Here is a 16,897-nt window from a genome sequence, read left to right on the forward strand (position 1 = left end):
CACTGCTATTTGTGACCTGCTATGTGTGTTCCCAAAAGCTGCCAACCCCACCTCGCTCCTGCCCTGCCACCCCGGGCCCAGAACCCTCGCCAACGTGCCGTCCATCCTGGCCTCCAGAGGGGCCATGGGTGCACAAGTAGTAACCAGCGACGAGGAAACACCAGGCCCTGCTCCAACCTCAGCGGGACCCGGGACCCCTATCGGCTCCAAATCTTGGTTCCTTCATCTTAAAATAGCAGACATTAGACCACAGGCCTTTTAAGTCTATGCCAGCTCTAAATTTTTATGAATTTATGAAGCCTGCCATAAACTTCTCATTTTTTCCAGTTTGTCTTTAAGAGATTGAAGATTGGAAATAAAAGCTGGATTTTCTTGTTATTGTGGCTTGATTTGTTTATTTTGCTGTTAGGGAATATTTTTAAACTTCAAAAAGAGTCTGATTCTGGAGTTTTAGAACCCCCACACCAGAAATGCAGTGAGAAGAACCCTCCCCATACAACCTAGCTTCCAATCCAAGGGAACTTCCAGAAACTTCTGTGGTCATAGGGAATCTGTTACAAGAGGTGGTGGAAGGAGACTTCAGTCTACAAGATGGAATTGGGGGGGGGGGGCATGGGACAGTCCCCTGCGCCAGGGCAAACTGATCTGTAGCTTCAGCCCATCCCAGAGGGTCGCTCCCCAAACACACACCCACTGGTCCAGTGACAGGCATGGGGCTGTGGCCCCGGGGTCAGGGCTTCAGCCGTGTGGGGACCACTGTGGCTCATCCACATCCTGATGCCCCAGGGGAAACTCAGTCTGTGATGGAGGGTAGGACAGCTCCTGGGGACCCACAGAGGGGGTGTGCGGGGACACGCGTGGGGAGGACACATGTGGGGAAGGACATGTGTGTGAGGACATGCGTGGGGGAGGACACGTCAGGGAGGATACGTATGGGGAGGATGCACGGGCAGGACATGAGGGGAGGACACGTGTGGAGGGACACACGTGGGGCAGTCCCTTGGGCTCCACTAGATGGGGTGCTCTGTGCACATACAACACATGCTTCTGTGTTTATAGTTGGGACACAGTTCAAAGATTCATGTTTAAGATTCTATTATCTCGATTTTGAACACGAAATAGAAGGAGAACAAGGCAGTCATCCTTCGCCCAGAGTAAAAGTCAAGCTGGCACAATGTTTTCCAGCTGCAGGCTCACTAGCACTGACAGAAAAATCCAACTTTAGGGGAAAAATTAATATTCGAGAATCTGCTTCCAAAAAAATGATAAATAATGAAGTATGGAAATAATTCCTCTTTGGAAACCATGATATTTCTAGAAGCTCCCCGTCACTAGAAGCCATGCTCTGCTCTAGACAGACAGACCAGCCGGGGCTCGAGGACGGGGCCTAGGCGCCCCCCCCCCATACTGAATATTCATGGAGATTAAACACAAATATGAACTTCCTCATATTTTTTTTAAAGGAAGTGATTTATAAGCTCCTGATGTTCATGAGAACAACCACCCCAGCAGGGGTGAAGGCCTTGGGGGGCTGTGGAAGCTCTGCAGGGCCATGGGGGTCCCTACAGGGCTGTGTGGGTGGTGGGTGATGGTGGGCAGATGAGAACCCCCAGACTCCAGGCACAGGCATCCCAGGCCCCTCCGACCAGCCCAATGTGTCCCATCTGTTCACACATCCGCCAGCACATAGTAGCACCCCATCCTGCCCTCTCCCTCCAGGTCATGCAGAGTGAGGACCTCTCAAGCTGAGGTGCCCTAGGGGCACTCCCCCCCACACACACACAGCCCACTCGCCAAACAGCTGAGACCCAGGAATTCACATAGACGGGGGAAGCTGCTGCCTGCTGCTGTCCAAGGATACATCCAGGTGGAAGCGGACGGGGAGTGGGCAGTCAGAAGCAGGAGGGCGCACCTGGGGGCTATCTCTGGCCTCCGTCCTCCCTGAGGGGTGCGGCACCCACGGGGGAGCACTTGGTGGACAGCAATCCCCGGAGATGTTTTTGTGGGGATGGTGCAGGGCAGTGGCTGGGGTGAGACAGGGCACCCATGAAAGGGGCCTACGGGCTCTGGGCAAGCTCACGTCACCAGCGTGAAAGGCGCCGATGAGCCACCATTCTGGGCCTGCAACACGTCTGCCCGACAGATGGGAGGATGCTCGCCAGGGGACAGAACTGCCCAGCAGATGGGGCTGGAGGCAAGGGCCTGGCGCAGGGGTCCCAGGAGGCCAGCAGGGGTGCGTGGGCCCGCTGCCCTGGGGCCGCCCGGGGAGCACAGCCTCGGGGGCACTGGGTGCTCGCAGCCCCTCCTGGGCCAGGGCTCCGTGTGCAGCCCAGAGGGCTCCACCTGGCCACCCCGTCTTGCTTCAGCCTCCTGTGCCCCTTGCGAAGCCGATCACAGGACAGGGTCGGACAGGGCACAGCCCTCACGGCCGCCAGGGGCGGGAGAGCCCGTCTCGGGAGAAGCCTGACCCAGAGCCCTGATGCCCTGTGTGCAACACCTGGGCCCGTGGACACAACTGCCAACCCTGGGATGCTCAGAGCGCAATTCTCTGTCATTAAGTTAAAAACAAAACGTGCTTAATGTTTATTAGGTTCTTCCACCGATGAGTACAGCAGAGACTGCAGAATGACTGACACTCGGATCTGAGGTGCACGGAGAAAGGTCAGCATCGTTCCCTACATCCCACCTGCTAGGCCTCGTGCTGCGCCAGGGCCATCCTGCAGCATGTCCCTTGAGGACCCGTGGTAGGGACAGACGGCCACACCGCACGACGTGACAGGTGTGTGATCGCGGGGCGGGGGGGGGAGCGCTTACCTCCAGCAGCAGCCGTCCCTCCAGCACCGCGGACCCTCCGCTCAGACCATCTTCTGGGGATTGGGCACTGGCTGCTGGCGGCCGCGGGCACTTCTGCACGGCTGTTAGACAAGAAGGGAGCAAGGCTGTCAGCACCCTTCTGGGCTCCACACCTGCCTGCCCTCCCAAGTCTTCCCTGGTCTTGGCTGCCCACCCTAGTGGACAGAGCCTTGTCTCCTAGCTGACTGGGGTGCACCAGGACAGCCAGGGCAGCCAGCTGGGAGACCAGGGTGGTGTTCAGGAGAGCAGGCCACCTACCCTGGGCCTGACCCCCTGAAGCCCTACCTCAGGAGCCCTCTCCCCAGGATCCTCAGACCCCTCCCTGAGACCCAAGCTCCAGCAGATGCCCTGACTTGGCACTGCTGGTTGACACAACTCTGACCACCCTCCAGGGTCCCACGTGACCTCCTCACACCCCCAGCCCCCCCGCCCCCCACAGACCCCAGCTGTGGAGCAGTCCCCACGGACTGGAAAGGAAGTCCCAGGAAGGCCTGCCTGCGTGGCTCAGGTGTCCCCAATCCCCGGCCCCCATGTGGCTTCATCTCCATTTTTGGGGTGAAGACCCCAGACATACAGACATGCAGGTCACACAACGATGTCATGCACATCCCAGCAGAGCACAGGGAGTTGCGGAGGGTCCCCTGGGGCAAGGCAAGGGCCCTGGAGCCACCGCAGGGCATGGGCAGGGTGGGCAGAGCCTCCCAGGGCACATTGGAGTCAAGGGGCTCCACACGAGGCAGATGGAACCCTTGCGTGTGTTCTGCTCTTGAGAGAAAACCCGGCCAGGTCGCTCTCCCTCTTTTTCTCTTTCAGAACCAACAAGCTATGCTGAGCTTCTCTAGGACATGTGGGTCTGGGGTGCTTGTGCTGTTGGGGCCGCCCAGACGTCACCCACCCTCACCCCACAGCAGCTGCACCATGCCGCTGGCGCACCCTGCCCCCCGCAGAGGGTCCTGTCGTGGCAGGTGAGCCCAGTGTCCACAGGGACAAAGCGTCAGAGGCAGGGGGGTGGCCCTCGGGAGAGCCCCACAGGTGGCGGCACATCGTGGCCTGTGGTCTCTGGCCACCCATCCTGCCGTCTGTCAGAGGGCTTTGCATTATCAACTGCCTGTCCGCAGCCAATAAGCACTGGACGCTCCCTTCTCTGCACTAAATGTTTCCAGAAATGAGCCCAGAAGGCAGGTGTGTCCAGGGAGCAGGAGCAGCCAGGCCTGGCGCTGCCGGGGCTGAGGTGCAGGGGCAGGTGGGGCTATAGGCCGCCTCCTCTCCTCCTCACAGAAATCTCACCAGCAGCCAAGCTGGGTCTTCAGGGCTGCGAAGCCCTGAGCTTTGAGCCATGACGATTGGAGGTGCATTGTTCTACCCTCCCCCTGACAGCCACCCTGTCCACTCAGTGCTCCGTCTGGAAGCCCGAAGCTCTGCCCCCAGCGCCCAGGAGAAGCCCCCCGAGGGAATGCCAGGGGCTGACCCCATGACCCCAAAGGCCAAGAAAGATACAGGAGGGATAACCGAGGGAGTGCACGAGCCTTCGTCCCATCCCTCCCCACCCCACCCCTAGATGACATCACAAGGGCCCCAGAGGGTCCTGTCCTGTTGCCACACCAGGGAGGCCACAGCTCCCCACAGTGCAGGGCTCACGGCCACGGGGGACAGAGCTGGGGCTCGGTGAGGGCCAGGACCCCACCTTGGTGCCCCCTGGGCCCCCTGTCCACACACGCAAACCATCAAGCCTCCCTCAGAGCAAACGGCACTGCAGGGGTCACTTCCTCCCTCACCCTGGCTCCAACAGCTCCTTACCCCCAGCCTCAGGGCAGGGGGACCATCCCGCCTGCCTGTTCTTGGTCCCCACAGCCCCCGTGGGGGTAGGACAACGCCCACTGGTGTGAGCCAGGGTGGGGGGATCCCGGTGCAGTGACATCACCGTGCTGTGGGATGCGTGCCCCCGCAACTGATGGGCCAGGCCGCACCCACACCCCCCAGAGGCAGAGTGCGGGGCACCCCCAATGTGTCTCCCTTCCCCACCGCGTCTCTGGCTCTGCACCCCAGCATGGCCTGTCCCCCCAGCTGGGCACCCCCACTTCCCCTCCTCCGCAGCCACATCCCGGCGGGGCACGCCCGGCGGGGCCTCCTCTGGGCTCCTGTCACGCGATGGGGCCGTCAGCGCCGCAGTGACAGCCACCTGGATCCCGGCCAGGGCCTCGCGTGCGAGCAGAGCCGCCAACGCGCCCCACCCCCAGGCCTGTGGCAAGACAGAAAGAAACCAAGCAAATGCAGGAGCCGGGGGCGGGGGCCAGCTTTCCCGGAAATCCATGTGAGCTCACAGCACCACACTTCCCAGGTCCCCGAACTCAGGCGCCCGCAGGGAACTGAAACCAGGCAGGACTCCAGTGGGGGTGGGGTCTCACAGGTCCCGCCACTGCCCTCATCAGGGGGTGCCCAGGCCACAGCAGGGCCGCCTGGGGGGGTGGGCAGCATCAGCTTCTCCACCTCGGCACTTCTCCCCAGGACCTGAGCTGGGCCTGGGAGGGGGCTGGGGCTGTGTCCAGGGGCTGCTAGTGCCCAGGAGCGTCTGTGGACAGACCCCAGCCCCACTGCTGGGGGGTCATGCTCTCCAGACCCAGTCTCCTCCACCAAGGGACATGCCACCCCTAAGTCCCCATCGCCCCCCCACCTCATCTGCACCTGACGGCCCACCATGAGGGGTCAGGGAGAGGGGCTCTTGGGGATGTGGAGGGGTGAGGGTGGAAGTGTGCCATGCCCCCCAAGGCCGGGCTTGTTGAGGAGGCCGTGAGGAGGGAAGCACCAGGGTCCAGCTGGCAGTCGAGAGGCCCACCGATGCCCAAGGGCCCACCATTCTCGCCCGCCGCTGGAACTGTCCTGCCCAGGAAGGAGGCCAGGCTGCCATGCCAGCAACTGCCATGACCATGTCCCATCGCCCCTTGCTGCTCCCCTTGCCCGCCTGGACGTAAGGGGCAGCTGGGGACGGGCCAGAGGCCAGCATTCCACACAGTCTATCAGACAGAGCTCAGGGCTACTGAGCAGGCCAGAGACATGGGCCAGGCTGCCCACTCCCAGAAATCCTGACGTGAGCCCCACAGCTCTGGTCCAAGCGCCTTCACCGCCCTGAGCCGCCCCATGGCCCTGGAGCACCAGCCACACCGACTCTTGCTGCCTAAGCCGCCCCCCAGCTGGTGGCAGACTCACCGGGGCTTGTCTCTTCAGCCATTTCTTACATTTCTGAGATGGTTCAGACCCTCAGAAAGAGTTTGAAAAATCATGGAGACAGTGGCCACCTGTGTAGACACACAGATGGGGTGTGGAGTGCTCAGAGACAGACAGGCCTCTTCCCCCTGAGGCTTGGACGGGGGCTGCCTGCACCCTGCCAGCCCCACCCAGCACCCCACCTCCTTGCTAAGGGACCTCTATTTCCATCACACGTGGGACGTTCTGGGCAAGGTGTTCCCAGGGCCCACTGCCCCCTGCAGTGGCTGCTTAGTTGTGTGGCTGGTCTGGCTAGTGAGAGATCCCAAGGGTTCATAGTGGAGAAGAAGCTGGAAGACTCTCCTGTGTCTGCCTCTGGATGGTGCTGTGATGCTGAGAAGGTGGCAACCACTTTGTTCCCAGCTTGGGTGAAGCCAATGCCTTGGCAGGTAAGACAGGTGAGCCAGGATCGGTGGCTCCAGGATGTAGGATGCAGTGAAGGTGAGATGCATGAAGTCGTCTAGGGGTTGCAGTGGGACCCCTGCCACCCAGGGTGATTGGGACAAAAGCCAGGGGCCCCCTGGCGGCTGGACTGAAACTCCAATCCTGACCATATGCAGGTCCTGCAGTGGACAGACCCAGGTCCGAAGACCAGCTGAACGGAACAGGTGCCTAGTAAAGCCTGGCACTATCTCAGCGTCAAGCGAAGGGCCCTGAGGCTTGGGCCTGTATGCCAGCTCTCACACTCGGGGTTACACCACGGTACGTCCTGTCTGGTCATCTCCTCCAGCCCTGACCCAGGCCTTCCTGGGTCAGAGCCAGCCTCCAGACCCACCTGCATAGGTACCGATGGAGGCAGGTGGCGGGACCACAGCTCTGCCCTGCTCTCCCCTGAGTCATGCCCAGAGGTGAGGGGTAGAGGGAATCAAGTGAGCTTAAAGCACCCCAGGACCCGCAAGGAGCAGGCATGCCTTCCCGGCTCTGGCCACTTCTCATCGGAAGCTAACTTCCGTCCCAGAGCTCCAAGGAGGCATCTCAGCGGAGGAGAGAGCAGCACCTAGATCAGAGGTCCCAGGAGCCTCAGCTCCCCTATACGACACTCGCCGTGCTGCGTGCTCCCTCTGGGCCTATGGCCTGGGGCCAGTGCACCGTCCTGGACGCTGACGGGTGCAGGATGGGGGAGGCCCACCACGAGGGAGGACTGGCTGCTTTAGCTTGGTTCCACCCACCACCAGGCCCCCTACTGGGGGGTGCACACGAGGGGCTGGGCCCACGTGTGTCCAGGAGTGGACAGGTGCCCAGGGAGCCCTGCTCACCTTTCACAGCACCCAGGCTCTCCAACCAGACCCAGGCCCTGGCAGAGAGGGCCAGAGGAGGGCACATGCTTCCAGGAGGGGGCGCGGTGATAAGTGTGGGGCTGCAGCTCGTGCGAGGGCACCAGCTCTGGCCCAACAGGGTCTGGGACCACTTTCTACATCCAGTTAATGGACCATCACCTCACAGCGTTCAAACTTTCAACCATCCCTCCCTCTACTTTTCAAGGACTAAACGTGTAACTTCTTGTTTTGCCTTTGGCAGAGGAAAAGGAAGCATCCATGCTGGAAGAAAGGAGTATGCGGTGACTCTCAAGGGCCTCGGGCTATTCTCAGAGGAAAAGTCCTGGCCCTCCGTTAGGTCCTAACAGGCATCCTCTGCGCCCGGATGCAGAGAACAAGTTCGTTCACTTCACTCCCTAAGAGGCTTGTGGTTTTGGGGACTGTGGTGCAGGTCAGCCTGGCTCCCGTGTGGGCAGTGGTAAGAGCAAAGTGGAAGGCCGCTCTGGGGCTCTCCGTGTGGGAGGCTGCTGACAAGCACAGCCTCATCGAGACATCAAAGGAGGTGAGGTCCTGAGAGACAGGTGGGGAGCACCCAGGTGGGCAGCTGGCTTGAGGCAGGAGGACAGACTGCAGATGCGGGGTACAGGGTGGCTCTGGAAAGGCACTGGCAGCTGAGTACAGTAGGCTGTGTGCCAAGCAGGTGAGTCCAGCACATGTGGGGAAGGGCCCCTGGACAGGGTGGGTGTCTGGGGAGAGGCCAGGACGACGTCGGGGCTGGAAAATCCCCAGCCATCTCAGAAAACAGGCAGCACCAGGTAAGAGGGAGTAGAGTGCCAGTCAGGCTGGTCCTGTGGGTGGGAGTGGGGGTGGGCCCACCCCCCTTCATGGGGCATCCACGGAGGCCGATCAGTCCTACACCCTCAGAGCGAGGGCAGGCTGGCCCCGTTTCCGGAGGGCAGGCCTCTTAGGCCTGAGAGGAGAGCAGACAAGACTCTCCTCTGCAGCTCTGCAGGGGCCTCACCTGCCCAGACAAGGGGCACCCACCCGTGACCTGCTCGACTCTGCAGACACATGGGGGCTTCTGGATGGAGGCTCACAGGGATACTCTGTTGCACCAGGACTGAGGGCATGGCCAGAGGAGACCCCCAAACAGGCAGCACAGTCGAGGTGAGCGGCAAGTCTGCCAGCCTCCCCTTCCTGGTCCACTGTCTGAGCCGGGACGTGTCTCCATACAAAAGAGGGGGAGCACCCGGCCACACCCCAATGGCCCTTCCAGGCAGTGCCCTCTCCTGTGAATCACAAAATTATTCCATGATTACAGACAGGAACCAATGTTTACCTCTCTAATCCTTGGGTCACAACAACCAACCAGGTGGGCCCAACAGGTGAGACCAGAGGCCTGGGGGAGCGGATGCAGGAGGAGTAACGAGGGGTGTGTGTAAACTAGCAGCCCCCTGCGTGGGTGTGTATGCTCTGTGCTGGGGCCTGGGCAATAAGGGTGAGTCTGAGGAAAAGCAGGAGAAGCAGAGTACTTTACGTAGGTTGCTTCTGACATGTGGCGTGGGTGCGTTTAACAGCAGAAGATGCCCGTGCCCTGCACGTGGGGGAGAGCCAACAGCCCGGCCAAGAGTCCCCGCACGTGTGCTGTGGCAAGTATGTGTCCTTCCAGGACATTTGCAATGGGGAGAAAGGGTTAAAGAGTATCGAGAGTATAAATGAACATGCTCGTTTCTCGCAAGCACTGCATTTAGAAAATGCGAACACAGTTGGAGATGTCTATACTGCATCAAGTTGTTGGTTTTCTATAAACATTTTCCACACTTTCCACACCTTCCAAAATGTACCAGCAAGCTTTAGAGACTTCACTTTGATACCACTCAGAAAGCACCACAAAAAACGCATCTCCTGGGGGCCAGGGATGATGGAGAGGCTGTGGGCACCCCATCCACTTGTTCTGGTCAGAAGAACACATTTCCAACCACTTTCTGGGGGTGCTCTGTGTAACCTGGGTCACACATTCCACAGAGAAAACACACTCTTCCCTTAAGTTCCCAGAGCAAGATGCAACCAAAAATAGCTCCTTGGGAAGAAAAAGAAAAAGGCACATTACACGTTGCAGATCCATATTCTCTTCATGGTGTGAAACATCTGGAATAAGCCAGCTAGTTGAGCATTTTTGTTAAGTTTCAACACATCAGAAGGGAAGTCTCAGCCAGGGTTCAAGAAACATTTTGTGAAACAGAACAAAAGAAAACCCAAAAAGGATGCTGGTGCTTTTAGAAAGTCAAATAATTATTCTATGAATAACCACCTGCCTGGCATGCATGAGAAGCAGCAGCGTACACGACTCATGGCACTTACAGCCCCGGATTCAGGGAGCCCTGGTTAGCGATCGGCAGTTCGCGCCTCGGGGGCACGCCCGGTGGCGTCTTCGCCAGCAGTCCCAGGGCTGTACCTACAGGCCCAGTGTCCCGAGGTTTGGAGGAGCGACGCTGCCAGAGAACGTCTGATTCATGTATAAAGAATGAATTTATAATAAATTTATGAAGAAGCCTCCAGTTACATAACCTCGAACTTGCAAATAACCCAACTTGAGGTTGGCGTGTGAGTCATCCTCACACGTCACCGTGGAGCGAGCGCTTCCTATCAGCCCTGCGTCATTCTCCGTCAATGCTGCACACTGAATGGAGGTGGAGGCCTGAGTGCCCGAGGCCGGCCCGGTGCTCAGCGGCCTCTGTGGGACGCGGTCCTTCACTCGCTCACACAGGCACCCTTTCCTGCAGTGGCTACCAGGCCAGCCTGTCCCGGGGGTGCACTCCTGGGGAGGCTCTGCCAGCAGCTTGGGGGAGGCGTGATGGGAGGAGCGTGGCTGAGGAGGCCGGCTCGGTGACACCGAGTGACCACCTGGAGAAGCTGAGAGATGGGGGAGGTGAGGCGGGTGGCAAGGAAATGAGCCCAGCAGGGCTATCAGAGAGGCATCCCCCAAATGAGACACGGGGAGACACCCCTTGCTCAAGGGCGCCCCATCCTGTGTGTGATGTCCCCACCCACCTGCTGCCCCCCGGCGCAGCCCAGACCCCGTCTGCAGGAAGTGCTAGCTGTCCTCTCTCCACTGAAGGTGCTCGAAGATGCCAAGTGCTCCTAAGAGGTGTAGACGTGACCTGCCTGACCAACAGCATGTGCCACGCTCACCCAGACACACGCCCGCCCACCATTGCCCCTGGCTCCTCTAAGGACTTGCTCCTGCACCTGCTCCAGAGTCACTGTGACTCACACCTCAGAGCAGCTTTTCAGGTTTTCAGTTTTCTTTCTCCCTCCTTTTGGTCATGTGTTCATGTTTTATCTTGAGACAACATCCAACTTACGGAAAAGCTCTAAGGTTAGCACAAATTGCAGAACTCACTTTTCTCGGAGATTTCACCAACAGTCCCACAAACACCCTTTCAGCCAGGGCTTGAGTCCTGGGGGTCTATCTGCTCAGTGTCCTTGGTCCTCTCTGACTTCTATGCCCTTGACCCTGGAGATCATTGCCAGTTCCTTTGCAAACTGCCCCTCAGTTTGGGTCTGTCTGGTCCCCTGTGGTTAGACCAAGGTCTACCCCCCTCAGTGGAACATCACCCAAGACAAGATGTGTTCTTCTCTGTCCTGTTGAAAAGCATGTGACACCAGCATACCCCACTATCGATGGGGTCGGATTTGGTCATCTGGGACAGGAGGTTTCTCCATTATAAGTTTTTCCCTTAGGCATGAATGTGTAGTTTGTTGGGAGACAGTTCAAGACTACAAAAATCCCACTTCTGACCCCACTATCACCGACGGATTTTAGCCTGGACATTTCCTGCCTGAGCTATTACTGCAATGGTTAGAGACCACTGACTTTATAACTCACCTCTGTCTCCAGGCCCCTACCTGTCTATATCAGCAGTCTCCTCCTGTCTATATCAGCAGTCTGCTCCAAGGAGAGCTACCTCTTATCATTCTTTCATGCCTTCATCCAGATCAGTGTGGGCTTATGGAATCCTATTTTATTCACTGGGTTATGGTCTATTACTACTCCTTTTCAATTATTTTTAAATATTTTATTTATTTGAGTGAGTGCAAGAGAAAGAGAGCATGAGCAGGAGTAGGGGGGAGAGGTGGAGAGGAGAAGCAGGCACCCTGCTGAGCAGAGAGACTGATGCGGGACCCTGGGATCATGACCTAAGCCAAAGGTGGACACATAACCGACTGAGCCATCAAGGTGCCCTATCCTTTTTCATTTTAATGCTGAAATGGTCCAGGCATGGCCAGTGGGAGCCCCTTTGGGATGGCTGTGTCCTGTGACATGTCTCCTATCTTTCTGAGCACTGCCTCACTTTCTGGCTCAAGATGCTCCAAGCTGACCTGTACTTTACCTGCTCCAACTCTGGAAGGAGGCCTGAACTCCTTTTGACAGTGACTGGCATCTAGAAACCAAGATCTGAATGTGACCTATGCTCACTCACATCCACCTCAGACCTTGCCAATGGGCAGAGCACACACATGTACACATATTTATGTCTATAACTATTTTTATATTTTGAAAACCATAAGCTCACTCCAGTACCTTCAATTCCAATTGAAGGATTCAGCACAGAGCGGAATGACTTTTCCTTTAATATTGAGTAGAAATTGCTTTAAAAACCATCTGGGCCTACATTTTAACTACCAATTCACTTTTTTTAATAAAGATTTTTATTTGTTTATTTTGATAGAGAGACAAGAGCACAAGCAGGGGGAGGGGCAGAGGCAAAGGCAAAGGGAGAATTAGACTCCTTGCTCAGGATCCCCATACAGGGCTCCATCCCAGGACCCCAGGATCATGACCTGGGCCACAGGCAGACATTTAACTGTTGAGCCTCCCAGGCATTCTTCAGCTTTTTAAAAAAGATTTTTTTTATTTATTTATTTATTTATTTATTTATTTATTTATTATTTATTTATTTATTTGAAAAAAAGACAGAGTGGGAGCGGGGATGGGGCAGAAGGGGAGGTAGAGGCAGGGGAAAGAATCCTAAGCAGACTCTGCTGAGCATGGAGCCCAACATGGGGCTTAAACTCACAACCCTGAGATCATGACCTGAGCCAAAACCAAGAGTTAGATGCTTGATGGACTAAGTTACCCAGTTGCCCTCTAAATCAATGTCTTTAATAGTCAAATGACTACTTAGGGTTTCTGTTTCTTCTTGAGTCAATTTTAATGAGCTATATTTCTAGCAATGTGTTCATTTATGTTTTCAAATTTATAGGCATAAATTTGTTCATACTAGCGTCAAATTATCTTTTTTTAAAAAGATTTTATTCATTTGTTAGAGAGAGAGAGAGAGAGCAAGTGAGCGCACATGCAGGAGCATAGGGGAAGGGCAGAGGGGGAGGAAGAAGCAGATGTCCTGCTGAGTGGGGAGCCCGACATATGGCTTGACCTCAGGACCCTGGGATCATGACCTGAGCCGAAGGCAGACACTTAACTGACTGAACCACCCAGGAGCCCCTCAAATTATCTTTTAAATATCTGTAGCATCTATAATCAAGTTCCCTTTACATCCTTAATACTCTTTACTCCTTTTTCCTCATTCAACCTCACCAGATCTTTATAAATTTTATCATTGTAGAGGAACTCTGTTGTATATTTCTTTTCCATTTCTCCAGTATCTTCTCCTTTATTATTTTCTTCCTTTGACTCTCTTTTTGTTTATTTTGCTTTTCTTTATCAGAGCTACTAAACTGAATACTTAGTTCATTAATTTTCCACCTTTCTTCTTTTATATATAAACTCATAAGGTTATTTATAATTGAGGATTGCTTCAGCTGTACAGTACACATTTTGATTTGTAAATATTTTCTTCATTACATAATGTTTTCTTTTTTAATCTACAAGTTATTTACAAGTGTGTTTATTTCCCTTATTTCATAAGGGTTCAAGTTGTTTTTCTATTATGATTTCTAGCTCAACTGCACTGAGATCTTAATATGAATTTGTCATGATCTTGTCTTTTGCAATTTATTGAGACTTGCTTTATTGACCAATATGTTTTCAGTATATTTACAAATTTCATGGGGGTTTGAAAAGATGTGAAATCTATAGTTTCAGAGTATAATGTTTCGTGCATGTCCTTTACACTAACCCCTTTTGCATTGTTGAAATCTAGAATCTTTACTGATTTGTACTTATTTGATCTATTAAATACTGAGAAGTACTTAAAATCTTTCATGATGATAAATTCACATATTTTTCTATATAGTTCTGTTAATTTTTGTTTTCTATTTTTAAGGTTATGTTACAAGAAGCACACAAATTTACAATTATTTTAGTACTTGATTAAATTTTTTCCGATCAAAAAATTTTTAAAGATTTTATTTATTTATTCATGAGAGACGCAGAGAAAGACAGAGACAAAGGCAGAGGGAGAGGCAAGTTCCCTGCATGGAGCCCGATGTGGGATTTGATCCTAGGAGTCCGTGATCACGCCCTGAGCTGAAAGCAGACGCTCAACCACTAAGCCACCCAGGCATCCCTCAATTTAAATTTTTAGTTGATTTAAAGTTTTAAAATCATTATGTAGTGACTCCCTCATGATCTCCAGTAATATTTTTAACCCAAAGTCAAATTTTTTACATTAAAATGGCTTCATCAGATTTCAGTTAACATTTTTCCAACATATTTTTTCCATCCTTTTCCTTTCACTCTTTCCATGCTGTTATAAGCTGACATAGTAATCCACTCTAATAATACTCATCTTCTAGTTGGCATGTTTAGTAAATTTCACATTTACTGTGATTTGTGACATACTTGGGATTTCATGTTTCCCATTCCACACTTCCACATCTCTGTTTTCTCCTTTCTTGTCTTTTCTTGATTGGTTACATTTTCTCATTCTACTTTTTCTCTCCACTAGTTTGAAAGGAAACTCCATTTCTTTCATCCTGATGACTATCCTGGATGTTGTATGTAGAATTACCTCATCAACTTTCCCAGGAAATTAATACATGAACCACTGAAGTCTGTGCCTCAAGTCCTCTTCTCCACTTCTATATGCTTTTATGGTTAGGAATTTACTCTCTCTCTCTCTCTCATTTTGTTCTTACAACACATCATTATTTCCATTTTACAAAGTCAGTGTTTGCTTCAATCTGCCCACATAGTCACTACCTCCTGTTCTTCCTTCCACCTCCACTCCAAGTCTCCACCTGGAATTCCCTTCCTTCTGCATGAAGTCCTTTAAAACTTCCTTTTATAAGATTCTCTTTGGGTTCTTAACTTCACTTAGTTTTTGGTCTCTGAGTATTCCTTAATTTCTTGCTGGCCCATCGATATATCTTAACAGGTTTCAGATATCTATCTTTGCATTCTGGGCTGTTAGCAGCAGAATGATTGATTGGTTACTGGTCCATTGTATGTTTGGAAACAGAAGAAACTATATGTTTGGTAGCAGAATTCCCTACTAGACTCTAAATGCTAAATGGATGGAGATCACAGTGGCTCTTCTGTTTTCTTGCCTTATAACAGGTTGTTAATATGGAACTCTTTCCATCTGCAAGAGTTGAGGCCCCAAGACAACAGGTGCCAACTATATCCAAGTCCCAGGTGACCTAGGTAGGGTTGCAAGGGAAGTGTCAGAGACAAATGGTGCTCAAGGCTGGGAGGAGAGTCTCCTTGGAGGGGCTGTGTTGTGAGTCCCATGTGCCTCCACCTGCAGCAGGAGATGGGTGGGGGCCTTCTCTCCTCACCTCATGCCCAGTGAGAGGGGCTTCATGAGGACCCCTCTGAGGGCCTGCCATGTGCCAGCAGGGGCTGGTGGAGGCCCCAAAGACTGCTGTCTCTCTACACTCAAGAAATCCAAAGGACAAAGGCAATACCTAAAGCTCCTGGAGGCACTCAGGATGCAGGGATGTGGGAAGTGCCACCTGACAACCTGGTGAGTCCAAGGTACTCATTTCCTGGAGAGCAGGTAGGGCCACAATGCCCCAAAACTGGCCTGGGAAGGTGCCTGAAGATGTGAGCAGAGGCCTCAACAAAAGAGGCTAGAGGCACCGTCTGACACTTGAGGCTAAGAAAGGAGGTGCCAGGGATCCGCTGGAGAGGATAGAGCACCGGTGTGACCAACTGCAGCAGACAACCCCCGGGACCCCACTGAGCCCTGCCTGCCAGCTTACAGAATTGCTGACCACATAGGACCTCACTGAACCCTCACCTCTCCTTCCTGCTGCTGTGCTGAATGGAAGGGCAAGAGACCACAGCTACCCCGGGGGCAGGATCAAGAGGAGAGGCCCCAGGTGAGGGTGGGGAGAAGGCTCACACTTGAAATACAGATCCTGCTAATATCAAGCTCAGCCTGTTTAAGGAGCCAATGTGATGGGCGGAGAGGGGTCGGGGAGAGACACTGAATTCCCTGAAGGGACCAAAAACATCGGGGCTGTCCTGGCTCTTAGAGGGCGGGGGAGAAGCCAGCCACAAAGGAGGTTTGCTGGGCAGGGAGAGAAAAAACTCAGAGCTGTTTTGTGTTGATCCTGATCCTTCTTCTGGTCCTGAGCAGAGGCAAGTAGCGGGAGGGCAGGAGGGAGTCAGTGCATGCACAGGCCAGCAAATGGCTGCTCCTCTTCCTGGAAGTGATTAAGATGTGGGACGGGAAATAAAACAGCATAAAAAATAATCAAGAATGATCTGACGACTAGTGGGGGACCTTCCTGGGGCCTGGGGTTAGAAGCTGGTGGCCGCAGGCATGGGGGCAGGAGCTCCATCCTGAATAACTCAACACTAGTTCATCTTTGCTGGAAATGCCCCAGGAGCCATCTTCTAGAAAGTGTTAGGGATAGAGAGGAAGGGGCACAGGGAGGGGGCCTCCTGCAGTGGTGGGAGGAGGGATAGAGGCAGCAGTGACCCACGTCCACATCCCGGGGGGATGGGTCCACTGGACATAAGAGCGGAGGAGGCCTCAGACGGTTCTTCTCACCCAGCTCAGGCTGCCCTGTGCAGACAGGTTCCCCTCACAGGTCTGGAGGCTGAGGTCCAAGATCAGGACATCAACAGATTCGGTTCCTGGTGAAAGCTCCCTTCCTGACTTACAGATGGGGGTGGGGGGTGTCCTCTGGCCACTCTTCTCAGATGGACCCTAATATCCTGTGGGATGGAATCTACAGCAGGGCCTGGTTAAACCTTAATACTCCTGAGGCCACATCTCCAAACACAGCCACACGGGGGCAGGGCCTCAGTGTGTACACCCGGGGCGGGGTGGGTGGGGTGCAAATGTCCAGTCCAGGATAGGGCTCATCAAGAGGAGGGTAGTTCTAGGGGCAGCCGAAAATAGTTGTGATACAGCTGAGCCACAGATGCTCCAGTCACGGGTCCCAAGACCATCCAGAGGGCTGCCTTCCTGACCCGCCTCACGGGCATGGCCTCTCTGGGAGGCCCCAGGCACCATAACCCTCCTGACCAGCAGGCTTCAGAATGCACCCAGCAGGTAAGCAGGGGCCCAGATCCTACAGGGCTTCCTGCGGCATGTGGAACAGAG

The 16,897-nt window shown here is 54.2% G+C and overlaps 1 protein-coding gene and 1 long non-coding RNA gene across 3 annotated transcripts in view; one reads left to right on the forward strand and one right to left on the reverse strand.

The window, feature by feature from the left end:
- The window catches only part of AHRR (aryl hydrocarbon receptor repressor), a 77,795-nt gene that overhangs the window by 39,818 nt on the left and 21,080 nt on the right, over positions 1–16,897 (reverse strand). The window contains exons 1-2 of one of the 2 annotated variants that reach the window (XM_035710308.2): positions 9,732–9,873; positions 2,815–2,915 (exon numbers count right to left, since the gene is read on the reverse strand). Coding sequence is in view for 1 of the 2 variants with exons in the window: in XM_025451345.3 (XP_025307130.1) it covers positions 2,815–2,915 (101 nt within the window). In the remaining variant the exon portion in view is untranslated. Of the gene's footprint in view, positions 1–2,814; positions 2,916–9,731; positions 9,874–16,897 lie in introns of those variants that run through there. The other variant, XM_025451345.3, reaches the window with a different exon arrangement.
- LOC112662757 (uncharacterized) lies at positions 4,484–9,607 on the forward strand. The gene is made up of 3 exons (XR_003138801.3): positions 4,484–5,164; positions 6,675–6,816; positions 7,633–9,607. It is a non-coding gene; the product is annotated as an uncharacterized LOC112662757 (long non-coding RNA).

Source organism: Canis lupus, chromosome 34, assembly GCF_003254725.2.
Source record: "Canis lupus dingo isolate Sandy chromosome 34, ASM325472v2, whole genome shotgun sequence".
NCBI classification, from domain to species: Eukaryota; Metazoa; Chordata; class Mammalia; order Carnivora; family Canidae; genus Canis; species Canis lupus.